This window comes from Canis lupus, chromosome 24 (genome assembly GCF_048164855.1).
Source record: "Canis lupus baileyi chromosome 24, mCanLup2.hap1, whole genome shotgun sequence".
In the NCBI taxonomy this organism is placed as follows: domain Eukaryota; kingdom Metazoa; phylum Chordata; class Mammalia; order Carnivora; family Canidae; genus Canis; species Canis lupus.
The window spans coordinates 10,483,257-10,500,877 of NC_132861.1; the positions used below are offsets into that span (position 1 = coordinate 10,483,257).

Below are 17,621 nucleotides of genomic sequence, written 5' to 3' on the forward strand. Positions count from 1 at the left end.
GGGAAGGTTATGTTGGATTATCTAGGTGAGCTGTAAATGCAATTACATGTGTCCTTATGAGAGGGAGGTGGAGACATGGATATTTGACATATAGACAAGAGAGAAGTCAGTGTGACCAGAGAGGCAGAAATTGGAGTGATGCACCACAAACCAAGGAATACAGCCGCCACCAGAAGCTAAAAGAGGCAAAGCATGGATTTCTCCCCTCTGAAGGAAGCGTTGCCCTGCCAGCACTCTGATTTTCACCCAGCAATATTAATTTCAGCTTTCTGGCCTCCAGAACTATAAATGTATAAATTTCAGTTGTTTTGAGCCACCAGGTTTGTGGTAATTTATTAAAGCAGCCACAAGTACAAATTTTGGCCCTGGGAAGCAAGATGCTGCTATGATACATAGCTAAAAATGTGGAAGTGGCTTTGGAATGGGTAATGGGTGGAAGCTGGAAGAACTTTTACATGTATGATGAAAAAGCAAACATTACCCTAAATAACCTATTGGTAGAAATGGATGTTAAAGGTTCTGCCAGCCAGTACTCAGGAGGAAGCAAGGAGCACGGGAAAGAAAACCTATGTCACATTAGAGAATACATACCTTGTTATAAACAAAATGTTGGTAGAAATTTGAGCTTTCAAGGCCCTGCTGGTGAGGACTCAGAAGGGAATAAGGAAAATATTTTTGGAAACTGGAGGAAAGAGGATCCTTGGTCTGTAATAGCAGAAAGTCTAGCTAAATTATGTTCTATAGTTACTTACATGGAAAGTAGAACTTGGAAGCAAAGAACTTGAATATTTTGCTGAGATTTCCAAGTAAAGTATTGAACGTGCTCTGGTTTCTTCTTGTAACCTGTAGTAACATTTGAGACGACAGAGATAAATAGAAAAACCGTGAAGCAAAAAGGAAACTGAACTTGACAGTTTGGGAGATTTTTAGCCAATTCAGACTGTAAAGGATGCCCAAATTAGGAGATTGATGCTGAGGAAGGAATGCCATGAAGAGAAAGCCAAGGGCGTAGCCATTGGAGCAGAAGCCAAGGATAGAGATGAGACCGTCAGGAAGGATCTGTGGAGGAGCCCCTCATCCCATTGCATGAGTCCCCTTGACATACACAGGAGACCCACAGGGTTTTTGAGATTGTTACACAAGCAGAAATGATGCCTGTTTGACCCAAAGGGACAGAAACAGGACAAAATGAAAGAAGGTTGCTAGACTCCCAGAATTCCACAGGCAGGACAGAGGATAATCATTTTTGCTTTTGTTAGGCCACCCAGTATGTGATAAATTGTTTCTGCTGCCACCAGAAATTAATACTCACACATTAGATGCTTAACAAGACACTCTTGGGTTTTTTAATTAAATCAAGTTTGGGGGATCCCTGGGTGGCTCAGGGGTTTAGTGCCTGCCTTCGGCCCAGGGCGTAATTCTGGAGTCCCGGGATCAAGTCCCATGTCGGGCTCCCTGCATGGAGCCTGCTTCTCCCTCTGCCTGTGTCTCTGCCTCTCTCTCTCTCTCTCTCTCTATCTCTCATGAATAAATAAATAAAATCTTATAAATAAATAAATAAATAAATAAATAAATAAATAAATAAATAAAGTTTGTCATTAATTACATCAAAATTAAATGTTGAACAGGGAGTATTTATAACATGTATCAGGCATAAAGACTACTTATGAAATAAACACCCATATACACACCAACTTGTTTAAGAAATAGAAATTAAGGTTACCGTTGAGGCCCCCATGTGTCTGACAGCATATCCCCCTCACTTTCCCCAAGAGGTCATTACTGTCTTGAATTCTGTGTTTATCATTCTAGTATTCTTTATTTGTTTAGGTATGTATCTCTGGGTTTACTGTTTCATTTTGCATGGTTTTAAATTATTCAAAGGAAATCCTACTACAAGTTTTGTTCTGTGACTTTTTAAATTTGCTACATGGAGAGGTCTCATGTAGCGGTGGTACATTCATACTAATTGCTGCATGACGTGATATTATAAAGACATACCACAACTTATTAGTTCTTCAAGCAAGGGACACATAAACTAGTTGCAGCTTTTGGCTCTCCTGAACTGTGTATGCTGCTATGATGCTGCTATGAATATCGCTGTACATGCTTTTCAGTGCATTGGCGTACAAGTGTCACTAGGGCATATGCCTCAGAGTAGAACTGTGGAGTCACAGTGCAGGAGTACCTTCATCCCTAGATGTATTGTTGTCCACAGTGCTGGTACAGAATTTAAAATTCAATCTCAGGTAGCCGTTTCCTCATTTTTTTAACCACCCAACACATCTTGCTTCTACAATTTATCTGATATATAATCACATTGGCCTTGAATCTCTCTAATATAGGGTTACTTATGACTGACTCTTGGATTCTCGGTCATCTTTATCTGTGCTAGTGTTACAGGTTCTTCTTAGAGGTCAAAGTCCACAGGTATTCAATGAATAGACTCTGGAGCCAAAATGGGCTTAAAACCCAGCTGTGCCACTTACCAGCTAGCTGTATGACTTTTAACTGGTTACTCAATCTCTCTGTGCTTCAATTACCCCCAGTGTAAACTGGGAAAAACTATAGTATTCACTTCGAAGAGTTACTGAGAGGATTAAATAAGCTGATGTGTGAAGCCCTTAGAACAGTGCCAAGCAGAGTAACCTCTATGTATTATTCACATCACAGCTCTTCATAGGAACAAACATATGTGAAAAGTCACTCCCAGCAGGTTACCTGTCTCACAATAGAAGTGATCAAATTCAGGGTGCCTGGGTGATTCAGACAGTTATGCCTCTGCCTTAAGTTCAAGGCATGATGAGCCCCACATTGGGCTCCCTGCTCAGCGGGGAGTCTGCTTTTCCCTCTCCCTCTGCCCTTCACCCTACTTGTGCAGGCTCCCTCTCTCTCTTTCTGTCAAATAATAAAATCTTAAAACCAAAAAATGATCCGATTCAAACACTCACATTTTCTTGTCAGCAAATCTAAAACTCTTTCTCTGTGCCTACACTTTCTCCCATTCGACAGAGTGGATTCCTCCACTGAACTCTGGATTCTGTCCTGTTGTGCCAAGACTGCCCATGTAGTCATTGTACCAGTCTTACTCTCTATGTGATCATTCTCATCACATGTGGACATTCCCTAGAATCTTCTATCTTAAAATGCAAACTACCTAGTCTCCATGTCCCCCCTTAAGCTGCTTCCCCTTGTCTTAAATTCATCCCCCCCCCCAAAAAAAAAATGTTTATAATTGCTCTCTGCAGTCTCAGAATCCATTCCTTCCCCCATGCTACCCCATTCACTGGGAGTGATCTTATCAAGGTCACCTCCATGCTGCTGAATCACATAGTCACTTCTCCATCCTCTCTAATGGACCCCTTGGCAACATGGGACACATCTGACCATCTGCTTCTTAAAAAAAATCTTTATTTGGCTTCCTTTATACATCACTGGGTGTCCCTCCCACCTCACTGACTGACCTGCTCAGGCTGCCCTTGTTCTGTTCTCTCCTATACTTTCTCCCTAGATGACCTCCTTGTTCCGTTCTCTCTTGTACTTTCTCCCTAGACAACCTCGTTCAATCTTGTGATTTTCAAAACCTGTAACATGCTGATGAGTTCGAAAATTATATCTCCAGGCTTGACTCCTCTGGCTGATCTCCAGATTTCCCTATCAATTATTTATTTGACATCACATGGATGTCAGGTAATGATGATAGCTAAGCAATGGTCACACAATGATGATAGCTAAGCAGTGCCACACACACAAAGTTGTGTCTTTTCCCACAACTATCTTGTTCCCACCTTTGAACCTTCACATTTCCTGTTCCCTCTGCCTAGAACAACCCATGAATATACCTTGCATTCCTTTTTTTTTAATTTTTTATTTATTTATGATAATCACACACACACAGAGAGAGAGAGAGAGAGAGAGAGAGAGAGGCAGAGACACAGGCAGAGGGAGAAGCAGGCTCCATGCACCGGGAGCCTGACGTGGGATTCGATCCCGGGTCTCCAGGATCGCGCCCTGGGCCAAAGGCAGGCGCCAAACCGCTGCGCCACCCAGGGATCCCCTACCTTGCATTCCTGATCCCTTCCAGTCCTTTGGATCTTTGCTCAAACATCACCTTCTCAAAGAGGCCTTCTCTGACCACTCCCACCCAATGTAGTCTCCAGATCTAACATGGTATCCTGTTTGTGCCAACCTCACTCTCTATGTGATCATTCTCATCACATAGGACATTTCCTAGAACCTTCTATCTTAAAATTTATGATAACATTTATCATTATGAGAAATTATCTTGTTCCTTCACTTGTTTACTACTTTACATTCCTTCTCCTTCCACTTACCCTTACTCCTACAAGGAATATAAATGCCTCTTAAGGGAAGACATGCACTAAGAGACAATATGAGATACAAACACTTCACTTTCTACAGAGAGGAGGAAAACACATTTTGCAGTTGACATGTTTATAGAATTCATGGGAATATAAAACAACACTACCTACTGTGTGCCAGGTATTCAAAGATGCTAGGGGCAGAGTGATGAAGAGGACAGATAAAGGGCATCCTGGAATGTCTGCTACATAGTAGGTGTTTAATAAACAGCTGCTGAATGAATCTATTGATTAATTCATTCATTTTAGTCCACAGAAATTATATCTCTGATTTTTAAAAAACATTTATTTTTTTGAGAGAGAGAGAATGAGAGCATGAGTGGGGGAGGAGCAGACAGAGAAGCAGACTCCTGCTGAGCAGGGACCCCACCCCCCATGTGGGGCTCAATCCCAGGGCCTAGAGATAATGACCTGAGCTGAAGGCAGACATTAACTGACTGAGCCACCCAGGTGCCCTGAAATTACATCTCTGATTATGAATGAAAGACAATAGAAACATTCTTAAAATTCTTCCAGCATTATTCTATTGGATTTTTGAGGAAAAACAAACAATTTTAATGGATACGGATGTGGAAACACTTAAGGTATTCAATAATCAGGAAATTCAGAAAACATTGATAAACCTGTGCAAATAATCACTTTGTGCTACTGTTTTATGTTCCATAAGGGCTATGTTTGTGTCTAAATTTCTAATTTAGCTACAAGATGTAAAAAATCCTACATAGTCAGACAACGTGGCTTTAGTTAAATCAGAAGTGCCTTAAAAGCAAAAATAGCATTCCAGCTATTGACATCCCTAGGATAAAAATAACCATCTGGGAGTAAATGCTTATTAAAAAGGCAAAAGAGGGGATCCCTGGGTGGCGCAGCGGTTTAGCGCCTGCCTTTGGCCCAGGGCGCGATCCTGGAGACCTGGGATCGAATCCCATGTCGGGCTCCCGGTGCATGGAGCCTGCTTCTCCCTCTGCCTATTAAAAAAAAAAAAAAAAAAAGGCAAAAAAATTGTGACTAGGACAATATCTGTCCTGGGAAGTTCAGATTCAAAATGTATTTCTTAAGATAGGAACTATATGGGAATCCATTCCAAAATAACATCCCCACTTTTAAATAATAAGATAGATGATCATTTCATGGACTTAGTATAAATATATCTTCAATGTCTGATGGTTTTCTCTTAAAAGGATAGCTTATTGGGGGATCCCTGGGTGGCTCCTGGAGTCCCGGGATCGAGTCCTGCATCGGGCTCCCTCCATGGAGCCTGCTTCTTCCTCTGCCTGTGTCTCTGCCTCTCTCTCTCTCTCTCTCTCTCTCTCTGTCTTTCATTAATAAATAAATAAAATATTTTTAAAAAGGATAGCTTATTATTTTTTCTCTCTGAAAAATTACCAAGCCACCAGCTTTTCCCACTGACTCCATTAATTCTTTTTCCCCTTGCCCTTCCCACTCTAGGTTGGACTAATGAATACATTGGAGGAAAGAGTAACTTAGGCAAAGACCTTTTATTTGTGGTTAGGCTTACATAGTTCCAGAAACTAAACATAATTAACAAAACACCAACAAGTACCAGAGGAGGTGCTCCGGTATCAGTAGAAGGCACTGATCATAAGAAAGCTTGACATGGATCTTCACATACAGATGCTGGTTCAGTCCTGTCAAACGAATATGCTGTATCCTGAATGTGACAAGTGGGAGCAGGAGCAGGAAGAACCAAAGCCTCTTCTCCACTGGATCAGGCAGCTAGGCCCTCCAGGAGTATTATCACAGGTGACACGGAGGCCTCTGCAACAGTAGCCATGACAACCAGCCCAGCTATGACAACAATGCTGATGTCACCACCAATAGTTTGATAGATCTATAAATCCTTAGGGTGCTTCACATCCAGTTCATCGTCTCCGATCCATTCCTTGCACAGGCCACAAAAATCCACTTTCACAGAAACAAATCCAGTGCATTCAGGTACCACTGAAAACACACCAGTCCTGGTATTTGCTAATTTGGAACAATGGTAAAAATACTATTGCATCATTTTGGAAATGAGTCCAGTCTAAGCTATAAGAAAAAAATATTGTTAAAAAAAACACACATAGGTACTTTTGATGGTATGGCTTTAAAACCCTGCACTTCACTATAATTATGAGCCTTATAAGCAAAGTTAACGAATAGCAATTTTTATTTTTTTAAAAAAAGGAAAGTATTTTACTAGACCAAAACTAGTTTAAGACCTACGAAAATCAAATTTTATGCAAACACTCTTAGAAAAACTGAATTCTATAATTAAAACATCAGAGTACTTTTTACAAATTAATAATGTGTTAAATTACTATATATTAAAGATATGATTTGAAAATAAAAAATACTGTGTTCAAATCTCATTCTGTAAGAACCAGGGTAATTAATTGCCAAATCACCATGCTGTCTTTCCACGAGGGTTTCATGGTACACTGGAGGGTCTATTATGAGCCAGCAGGGAGTCATTAAGTAACATTCAAGGAAAAATAAGAGTAAAACATCAGGTACAAATTAATTTAATTCACTTCCTGAGACTTACACAGAGCTCACTAACTTGAATAAAGCATGACAACATTGTCTTTAAATATTGAAAACACTATTTTCTGGCAGCATCCAGTACACTTTTGTGTTACAAGGAGGTCATAAAGATAGGGCTTCGGGGAGAAATAGAACACAGATAAACCTCTAAAGAAATAGACAGTTCTAACAGAAGACTTCTTATTCTCTTTTTATGAGGCAAAAACAGAAAAATAGATAAAACATAACAACCTTGATTACAGACTATGGGGGACTTCATATCTAGACTTTTATGATGTTTTATGAATGATATTTACTACAGCATTATTCCTATTGAATAACCAGAAAATAATTTTAATCATCAATAATACAGTCAAAAAGTTTACACCATGGCAATATCCATGTCAACAGATGTTGCCTCTTCTATCTAAAGTATAGAATATATACTATATGTATAAAGTATATATTCTATATGTACTATATATATATACACACACACATATATGTATCTAGCACATATATAAATACAGTCATGTCTTTCCAGTCTCATACCCATCTGACACTTTATAATGAAGAGAGAAAATAGGAGGGAGACTTCTGGTACCATTTATTTTTCTGTGACAGTAATAAAGCTGCTATACCACAACTTGAAAAAATACACAGTAATCATTGTATATTAACAATAACTGCATAATGCAAAAAGCAAATGCTTTTTCCCCCAGAAAAAAAAAATCCCAGGGTTTTCCCTATGACTCTGTTCCCTGCCCCCCCCGCCTCAAAAAATACCGTATATGTAATTTCAACCTAAAGTCAAAAGGCTTCCAATGCCACGTGGCATGTGGCAACAGTATGCTCACCGCTCAGCAGGATGATGCCAGTCTCCGACCCAAACTGTGCTCCCAGGCTAGCACGCTTTATAACTCTTCCTTAAAGCCCTTCTGTGTCTCCTGCCTGGCTTTGTCTTCCTCACTGGGTGCCAGCCACGTGAAATACACTTTTACTGGATCAATGTTCCAGTGTTTGTGAAAGGATATGGGAACCTGGTGAGAAAGGTAGTCCCTAGGATAATCCACGGGCCGAGCCTGCAGGAAGAAGGAACAGAGAATTATGTTCCTTTATTCGCTGAAAACAATTTTGCTTCAGAATAGTATTTGAATTTATGAAATGACTGATTTTCTTCAATATTTGATATGGGTTATGGGAATCTAAAGGCAAAAAGGAAAATCTTTTCCGCCCTCTTCCTGCTGACGTGAGGCTTTAGCTTTTGTATCTCCAATTGGAGATTGGAGATTTAATTTAATTTAAATTTAATATCCATATGTACCACTTTTTGCTTCCATGATCTATAATCATACCTCCAGGAAATTCCTCAACCATGGTAATAAATCTAAAAAGCCTTCCTTGTAAGTTATTTAAGAGACTATTACAACTTCGGTAAAAGGCAGAAAAATTGCTATTTCCCAGGCCTGTCTAAAGAAACTCTGACTATACAGTGTGTGTGTGTGTGTGTGTGTGTGTGTGTAAGAATGGGGTGAAGAGTTCTTGGGGTTCACCTCGCCTGCCCACTGCCCTGACGTGTAATTAGGTGTATGTCTCTCAGAGAAGGAAAATGTGGAGCTCATCAGAAGTCAGGGAGAAATGTGAGTAACACAACACTCTCCTCCTACGCAGATACCTAGTCTGACTCCAGAAATGGCAAGGAAAACATTGAGTAACTAGAAGTAGTTAAAGAGAGCCTAAAAAGTTTGTCCACAGTAATTTCAGTATTTTCTAGAATTTACAAAATGAAGTTTAAGCAGAATCAGACATAACCTAGGATGACTGAGATTGAAATATCCTTCAGGGTATAAAAGGAAACAGAACCAGATATTTTTTTTTACTCTAAACAAAGCATCCACACACTTTCAATGTTTATCTTGTTTACAGATTTATATAGACTATCTGTGTTCTATAGTAATTCACTGGGTTATCAATACTAAAATAGTCTTGGCTTTATTAAAGCTGGATAGGATATTTTTTTAAAAAGTCTTCTTTAGGCTATTACTTTATTGCATTATGCTTAAATGTTTAATAACAATACTATAAACTCTCTTAAATGGTTTACAAAATACCTTTATTAAATTTTATCTCATTCAACCCTTAAAACAACCTTGCAAGATGGTCAGAGTATCCTGATTCATCTTCAATTTACATAGGAGGTAACTGGAGCTCACAGAAGTTATAACTTCCTTAGGGTAACATGACTAGCACATATTGGAATGGGGACAAGAGCAGGTGCCTAGCCCCTAGTCCAGTGTTCTACAAGGACACCTGAAGCTGGTCCTGATTCTGTGTGGCACAAGCCTGGCACATCAGCAGTGTGGCACATCAGCAGGGCTAGGCTGCCCTAGCCTCCTTGGGAAGCTTTATCCATCGATGGTACAAATATTCTGCTATGATAAGTGTTCACAATAATATCTGCTCAGAATACTTCAAAGTAATGTAGGGGGAGAACTTCCATACCAACCATTCATCGTCCTTTAAAAATTCTATGTGCTCATGGAGTTAAAAATCTAAGAAGACAATTTTAAAGGAAGAGAGTGAAACAAAGACCAAAAATACACACTAGAATAAAGTCTAACAGAGTTGAGAAAGTTCTGAGTATTAGCTGAGGGGATTCATATATGGTATCTATTTGTAAGGACCTCTGGGAGTTTACTGGCTTGGAAGAAACCCCAGGGAAAATATACTCTCAATTCAGTTCTCAGATAATTCCACAATGCTCCCAGAAGAAAGAAAGAAAAGCATGGAAACAAATCTTAGCTTGTTTTTCATATTTAAAAATGAACTCTTAGAGACACAAATGCATTTCACAGGGAAAAAAATAAATCCATAATATCTTTCCCTTTATTGATGCAGATTCCAGAAATGATTATAGTTGAATGTTAGGAGTCATGGATGAGTGAAGAGCTGGTTTAGTATTAGAATGTGCTAATTGTTTCTGGAAAATGCAGTTTTGGAAAAGAAGAAGACAAAACTGGAGAAGTGAAATGGATTCACAGAGGTGTCCATAATACCAGAAGTCTAAATGGACTCTGGTCATCACATTTCTGTGTCCAAAATGCCAAAAGGAAGTACCAAACAGGCATGGTCGGGGTGAGGGAGGTGGCCTCAGGAACATACATGGAGCATGATGGGAAGCTGTGCACAGAAAGAGAGAGGTGGCATAAACTGCATGAGAAGTACATCCATTAGGTGAAATTAAAGTTAATCTGTAAATATTAGAGCACATTGAACACTGCAACAAATGGAGATTAAATCTGTATTTCCTTAGACAAAAATATTTTTTCTAGCTGTATTGACATTTGATTTACATACCATATAATTCACACACAGTCACGGTAGTTTGAAAATTTCTAATAGATTTCCATATTAAGCAACCACAAATCCAGTTTTAAAAGATTATAGTCATTTCCCCAAAATTCCCTGCCATGCACTTTCAGTCAATCCCCACCCTCACTGTCCCAAGAAATCACTGGTTTGCATTTTCTCTATAGTATTGCTTTTTCTAGAAATTTCTTTATCAGTGAAATCATAAACTGTGAATGTTTTGTCCCTGGCTTCCTTCACTTAGCATTGCTGCATCATTACTTTTACTGCTGAGCAGTATTACGTTGAGTGGATATACCATTCAAACAATACACAGTTATTATCACATAGCTTCCATGGGTCAGGAGTCTTGGCACAACTTAGCTACAACCTTTGCTTCAAGGTGTCTCACAAGATCATAATCAGGATGTCAGCCCAGGCCCTGTGATCTCATCTGAAGGCTCAACTAGGAAAAGATCCACTTCCAAGCTCACTGGGTGGTTACTAGTTTCTGGTGGGCTTATTCAGTTCATGGTGGGCTACCGAGCTGAAGGCTTCACTCTCATGCCCTGCCCCCTTACAGCTTGCTCCAACAAAACCTGAAAGCCAGGAAGGAAGTAGGGAGAGTCTACAAGGAAGATGGAAGTCACAATCCCTTGTAATTTAAGTACAGAAGAGACATCCCATCACCTTTGCCATGTGCTACTGGCTCATACTCAGGAAAGGAAACACAGGGTATGAATACCAACAGGAGGGAACCAAAGAGATCTATGTCATAAAGTGCCTGCCGCATGTATGTTTAACTTTTTAACTGCCAAAACATTTCCAAAGAAACTGTATTTTATATTGCCACTAGAGGTCCAGGTTTCTATATCCTCATCAGCACTGGGAATGATCTGTTTGCTTATAGCTGTTCTATAGATGTGATTTTAGTTTGCATTTCCCTAATGACTAATAATGTTGAGCATATTCCCATGTGCTTAGTAGCCGTTTATGTATCCTCTTTAGTGAAATGTCTATTCAATCTCTTACCCAGCTTAAATTCTATTTTCTTATTGGGTTGTAAAAGATTGTTATATATTCTGGATTCAAGACCTTTACCAGATACATAATTAATAAATATTGCTCCCAGATTATGAATTTTTTCATTCTCCTAAGGATATATTTTAAAGAGCAAGGAGTTTTTAAGTTATATGAGTTCAATTTATGAATTTTTCCTTCTATGGGTCATGCTGCTGATGCCATAAATCTTTGCCTGAACTGAGGTCACAAAGAATTATCCTTATGGTTTTTTTCCAGCAGTGTATAGTTTTAGTATATTTTGTACTTATATTTTGTACTATGATACATTTTGAGTTAATTTTTGTGTTATGAGGTCAAGTTTCAGGTTCAATTTTTTTGTGTAGAATATATAATTGTTCAGCACCATCTGACCATCTGTTCTACTTCTCCACTGGATTGCCTTGGCATCTTTGTCAAAAACCAGTTTACCATAAATGAGAGGATTTATTTCTAGAATCTATCCTGTTCTACTGATGTGTGTGTATGCGTGTGTATAAGTATATCCTTATACTAACTATGCATTGTCTTGATTATCATAGCTTTATAGGTTTTGAAATCACAGGAGGGTAAATCTTCAAATTTTGCTCTTTTTTTTAAGAATTTGTATTTCCATATAAATTTTAGGATCAGCTTGTCTATCTTTACAAAGAAGCCTGCTATGACTTTGATAGGGATTGCACTGAATCTATAGATGAATTTGGGGGATGCAGGGAAATAAAATTTCCTATAAAAAAGCCCTACAAGAAACATTTCACATTCCATTTGTCTAAACTGATCTGATCCCCAAAGAGAGTAAAACCGACCTTATCTCTTGGAGAAGCCAATGGTTGTATCCCTGAACCAGGTCCAGAGGATAAGCGCACCAAGGTGCCAGAGAGACCTGAACACTTTCACCTGGGGATACAGTTACATTTCAAGGAAGAATGACGTATTTATTTGCATACCAAAATGCTAAAGTAAGGAAGGCTTCACCTTTAGAAGCAGAAAAAACAATTTTTCTTTGTCCCTTGCCTATGGGGTATCTGGTCACTTGTGTAGGGAAAGTGAATTGGCCCTTATATGCTTCCCTGAAGGTAAAAACTACCTCTAGGCAGTGGGAGTGGCAGTGAGGGCAAGATAGGCTTATTATTTATTGTGAGGTACTTAATGTAAAAATCTATCTCTGATCCAGAACACTTCATTTAGGCACTCAGAATAAGTTAATTTTAAATGAATAAGATGAAATAATATAGTTCACTTTAAATGAATATTAAAAAGTCGATGGAGAAATTGCCATCATAGCAATATTGAGTCTTCTAATCCATAAATATGGTATATATCTCTTCATTTAATTATATCTTAATTTCTCTCAGAATTTTATCATACAGTGTAACTTCCTTTTTAGATTTATCCCTGAGTATTTTATTCATTTGGATGCTACTTTGAATAACATTATGTTCTTCATTTTCAGATATTTTGTTGCCAAATCACTACACAAATTTTGTTGCATTCTTGTGATAAATCCCACTTGGTTATGGCATATAACCTCTTTTATACATTGCTGGATTCAATTTGCTAATATTTTGTTAAGGATTTTTCCATCTATGCTCAAGAGTAATATCAGCTGGTAGTTTACTTTTGTGATATACCATTTTAATCCCTCTGTTACTTTTTTAGCAATATTTTGGAGTGATTTTCTAAGTTCTTGCTCTAGGGATACAATATGCATCTTGAGAGAGAGAAAGAGAGAGCATGTGTGTGGGGGAGGAGGGGAGCAACAGAGGTAGAGGGAGAAAGAACCCAAGCAGACTCCCCACTGAGTGTGGAGCCCTGATTCAGGGTCCCCTGATGTGGGGACCTGAGCCAAAACCAAGAATCAGATGCTTAACTGACTGCACTACACAAGCACCTCAACAATATGTGTCTTTGACATATTAGACTAATATTGGCCTCATAAAATGAATTGGGAAGTATTCTCACTCCTTTAATTCCATTCCATCAATGTATGTAGGTTCAAATACTTTTAAAAAGTTTTGCTAATGAGCATGATCCTAGAAATTTCTCTCATTTTATTTAAATTGTCTAAGTTGGCACAATTTGGGTATGATTTGCAGTGATGTCCCCTCTTTTATTATCAACCTTGGTAATGTCTGTCTTCATTCCTTTTCTCTTGAGCAATCTAGCTTAACGTTTACCAAATTAGCTGATCTTTCCAAAATAACTCATTTTTTACTTAACTAATTTTCTCTGTTTTTTTTTCTGTTTTCTACATTGACTTGTGCTCTAACCTTTAATATTTTATTCCACTTAATTCAGATTTGTATAATATTCTTTTGCTTTCAATGCAGATGTTTAATGATTTAATATCAGTACCATTTCTAGTATGTTTTTTTAAAATATTTTTTATTGGAGTTCAATTCGCCAACATATAGCATAACATCCAGTGCTCATCCTGTCAAGTGCCCCCCTCATTGCCCGTCACCCAGTCACCCCAACCCCCCCACTCACTTCCCTTTCTATCAACCCTTGTTCCCAGAGTTAGGTGTATCTCATGTTCTGTCACCCTCACTGATATTTCCCACTCATTTTCTCTCCTCTCTTCTTTCACTATTTTTTATATTCCCCAAATGAATGAGACTATATAATGTTTGTCCTCTTCTGATTGACTTACTTCAGTCAGCATAATACCCTCCAGTTCCATCCATACTGAAGCAAATGGTGGGTATTCGTCGTTTCTAATGGCTGAGTAATATTCCATTGTATACATATACGGCATCTTCTTTATCCATTCATCTTTTGATAGACACTGTGGCTCCTTCCAGAGTTTGGCTATTGTGGACATTGCTGCTATAAACATTGGGGTACAGGTGTCCCAGCATTTCACTGCATCTGTATCTTTGGGGTAAATCCCCAGCAGTGCAATTGCTGGGACATAGGACAGTTCCATTTTTAACTGAGGAACCTCCACACAGTTTTCCAGAGTGGCTGCGCCAGTTCACATTCCCACCAACAGTGCAAGAGGGTTCCCCTTTCTCCACATCCTCTCCAACACTTGTTGTTTCCTGTCTTGTTAATTTTCCCCATTCTCACTGGTGTGAGGTGGTATCTCATTGTGGTTTTGATTTGTATTTCCCTGATGGCCAGTGATGCAGAGCATTTTCTCATGTGCTTGTTGGCCATGTGTATGTCTCCTTTGGTGAAACTTCTGTTCATGTCTTTTGCCCATTTCATGATTGGATTGTTTGTTTCTTTGCTGTTGAGTTTAATAAGTTCTTGATAGATCTTGGATACTCGCCCTTTATCTGATAGGTCATTTGCAAAATATCTTCTCTCACTCTGTATGTTGTCTTTTAGTTTTGTTGACTGTTTCTTTTGCTGTGCAGAAGCTTTTTATCTTAAGTCCCAATAGTTCATTTTTGCTTTTGTCTCTCTTGCCTTCATAGATGTATCTTGCAAGAAGTTGCTGTGGCCAAGTTCAAAAAGGGTGTTGCCTGTGTTCTCCTCTAGGATTTTGATGGATTCTTGTCTCACATTTAGATCTTTCATCCATTTTGAGTTTATCTTTGTGTATGGTGCAAGAGAGTGGTCTAGTTTCATTCTTCTGCACATGGCAGTCCAATTCTCCCGGCACCATTTATTGAAGAGACTGTCTTTTTTCCAGTGGATAGCCTTTCCTGCTTTGTCAAATATTAGTTGACCATAGAGTTGAAGGGCCATTTCTGGATTCTCTATTCTGTTCCATTGATCTATGTGTGTTTTTGTGCCAGTACCACACTGTCTTGATGATCACAGCTTTGTAGTACAACCTGAAATCTGGCATTGTGATGCCCCCGGCTCTGGTTTTCTTTTTCAATATTCCTCTGGCTATTCGGGGTCTTTTTGATTCCACACAAATCTTATGATGATTTGTTCCAACTCTCTGAAGAAAGTCCATGGTATTTTGATAGAGATTGCATTAAATGTATAAATTGCCCTGGGTAACATTGACATTTTCACGATATTAATTCTTCCAATCCATGAGCATGGAGTATTTTCCCATCTCTTTGTGTCTTCCTCAATTTCTTTCAGAAGTGTTCTATAGTTTTTAGGGATAGGTCTTTTACCTCTTTGGTTAGCTTTATTCCTAGGTAGCTTATGCTTTTGGATGCAATTGTACATGGGATTGACTCCTTAATTTCTCTTTCTTCAGTCTCATTGTTACTGTATAGAAATGCCACTGACTTCTGGGCATTGATTTTGTATCCTGCCACACTGCCAAATTGCTATATGAGTTCTAGCAATCTTGGGGTGGAGGCTTTTGGATTTTCTATGTACAGTATCATGTCATCTGCAAAGAGGGAGAGTTTGACTTCTTCTTTGCCAATTTGAATGCCTTTTATTTCTTTTTGTTGTCTGATTGCTGAGGCTAGGACTTCTGGTACTATGTTGAATAGCCATGGTGAGAGTGGACATCCCTGTCTTGTTCCTGATCTTAGGGGAAAGGCTCCCAGTGCTTCCCCATTGAGAATGTTATTTGCTGTGGGCTTTTCGTAGATGGCTTTTAACATGTTGAGGAATGTTCCCTCTATCCCTACACTCTCAATATGAGTTTTGATCAGGAATGGATGCTGTATTTTGTCACATGCTTCTCTGCATCTATTGAGAGAATCATATGGTTCTTGTTTTTTCTCTTGTTGATATGATCTATCACGTTGATTGCCTTACGAGTGTTGAACCAGCTTTGCATCCCGGGGATAAATCCCACTTGGTCATGGTGAATAATCTTAATGTACTGTTGGATCCTATTGGCTACTATCTTGTTGAGAATTTTTGCATCTCTGTTCATCAGGGATATTGATCTATAATTCTCCTTTTTGGTGGGGTCCTTGTCTGGTTTTGGAAGTAAGGTGATGCTGGCCTCACAGAAAGAGTTTGGAAGTATTCCATCCCTTTCTATCTTTCGGAACAGCATTAGAATAGGTATTGTTTCTTCTTCAAGCATTTGACAGAATTCCCCTGGGAAGCCATCTGCCCCTGGACTTTTGTGTCTTGGGAGGTTTTCGAGGACTGCTTCAATTTCTTCCCTGGTTGTTGGCCTGTTCAGGTTTTCTATTTCTTCCTGTTCCAGTTTTGGTAGTTTGTGGTTTTCCAGAAATGCGTCCATTTCTTCTAGATTGCCTAACTTACTGGCGTATAGCTGCTCATAATATGTTTTTAAAATCGTTTGTATTTCCTTGGTATTGGTGGTGATCTCTCCTTTTTTCATTCATGATTTTATTAGAGTCTTTTCTCTTTTGTTTTTAAAAGGCTGGCTAATGGTTTATCTATCCTATTAATTCTTTCAAAGAACCAACTCCTGGTTTTGTTTATCTGTTCTACAGTTCTTCTCGTCTCTAGTTCATTGAGTTCTGCTCGAATCTTTTAACTCTCTTCTTCTGCAGGGTGTAGGTTTTATTTGCTGTTCTTTTTCCATTTCCTTTAGGTGCAAGGTTAACTTGTGTATTTGAGTTTTTTTTCAGTTTTTTGAGGGATGCTTGTATGGTGATATATTTCCCTCTTAGGACTGCTCTTGCTGTATCCCAAAGATTTTGAACGGTTGTATCTTTATTCTAATTCATTTCCATGAATCTTTTTAATACTTCTGTAATTTCCTGGTTGACCCTTTCATCTTTTAGCAGGATGGTCTTTAACCTCCACATGTTTGAATTTCTTCCAAATTTCTTCTTGTGATTGCGTTCAAGTTTCAAAGCATTATGGTCTGAAAATATGCAGGGGACAATCCCAATCTTTTGGTATCAGTTAAGATCTGATTTGTGACCCAATATGTGGTCTATTCTGGAGGAAGTTCCATGTGCACTTGAGAAAAATGCACATTCAGTTGCATTTGGATGTAAAGTTCTATAAATATCTGTGAAATCTAGTCCAGTATATCATTTAAAGTTTTTGTTTCTTTGGAGATGTTGTGCTTAGAATATCTGTCATTTGCAGAAAGCACCGTGTTGAAGTCTCCCAGTATTAGTGTACTATTATCTAAGTATGTCTTTACTTTGGTTATTAATTGATTGATATGCTTGGCAGCTCCCTCATTAGGGGCATAAATATTCATGATTTGTAGGTCCTCTTATTAGATCCTTGAAGCATTACATAGTGTCCCTCTTCATCTCTTAGTACAGTCTTTGGGATAAATTTTAATTTAACTGATATGAGGATACCTACCCCTGCTTTCTTTGGAGGACCATTTGAATGGTAAATGGCTCTCCAACCTTTCATTGTCAGGCTGTAGGTGTCCTTAGGTCTAAAATGAGTCTCCTGTAGACAGCAAATAGATGGGTCTTGCTTTTTTAT

General features: G+C 38.6%; 1 protein-coding gene across 2 annotated transcripts in view; it reads right to left on the minus strand.

Moving 5' to 3' along the window:
• B3GLCT (beta 3-glucosyltransferase) overlaps positions 1–17,621 on the minus strand; it is a 236,501-nt gene that overhangs the window by 107,604 nt on the left and 111,276 nt on the right. The window contains exon 15 of one of the 2 annotated variants that reach the window (XR_012016201.1): positions 5,947–7,990. Coding sequence is in view for 1 of the 2 variants with exons in the window: in XM_072795553.1 (XP_072651654.1) it covers positions 7,823–7,990 (168 nt within the window). In the remaining variant the exon portion in view is untranslated. Of the gene's footprint in view, positions 1–5,862; positions 7,991–17,621 lie in introns of those variants that run through there. The other variant, XM_072795553.1, reaches the window with a different exon arrangement.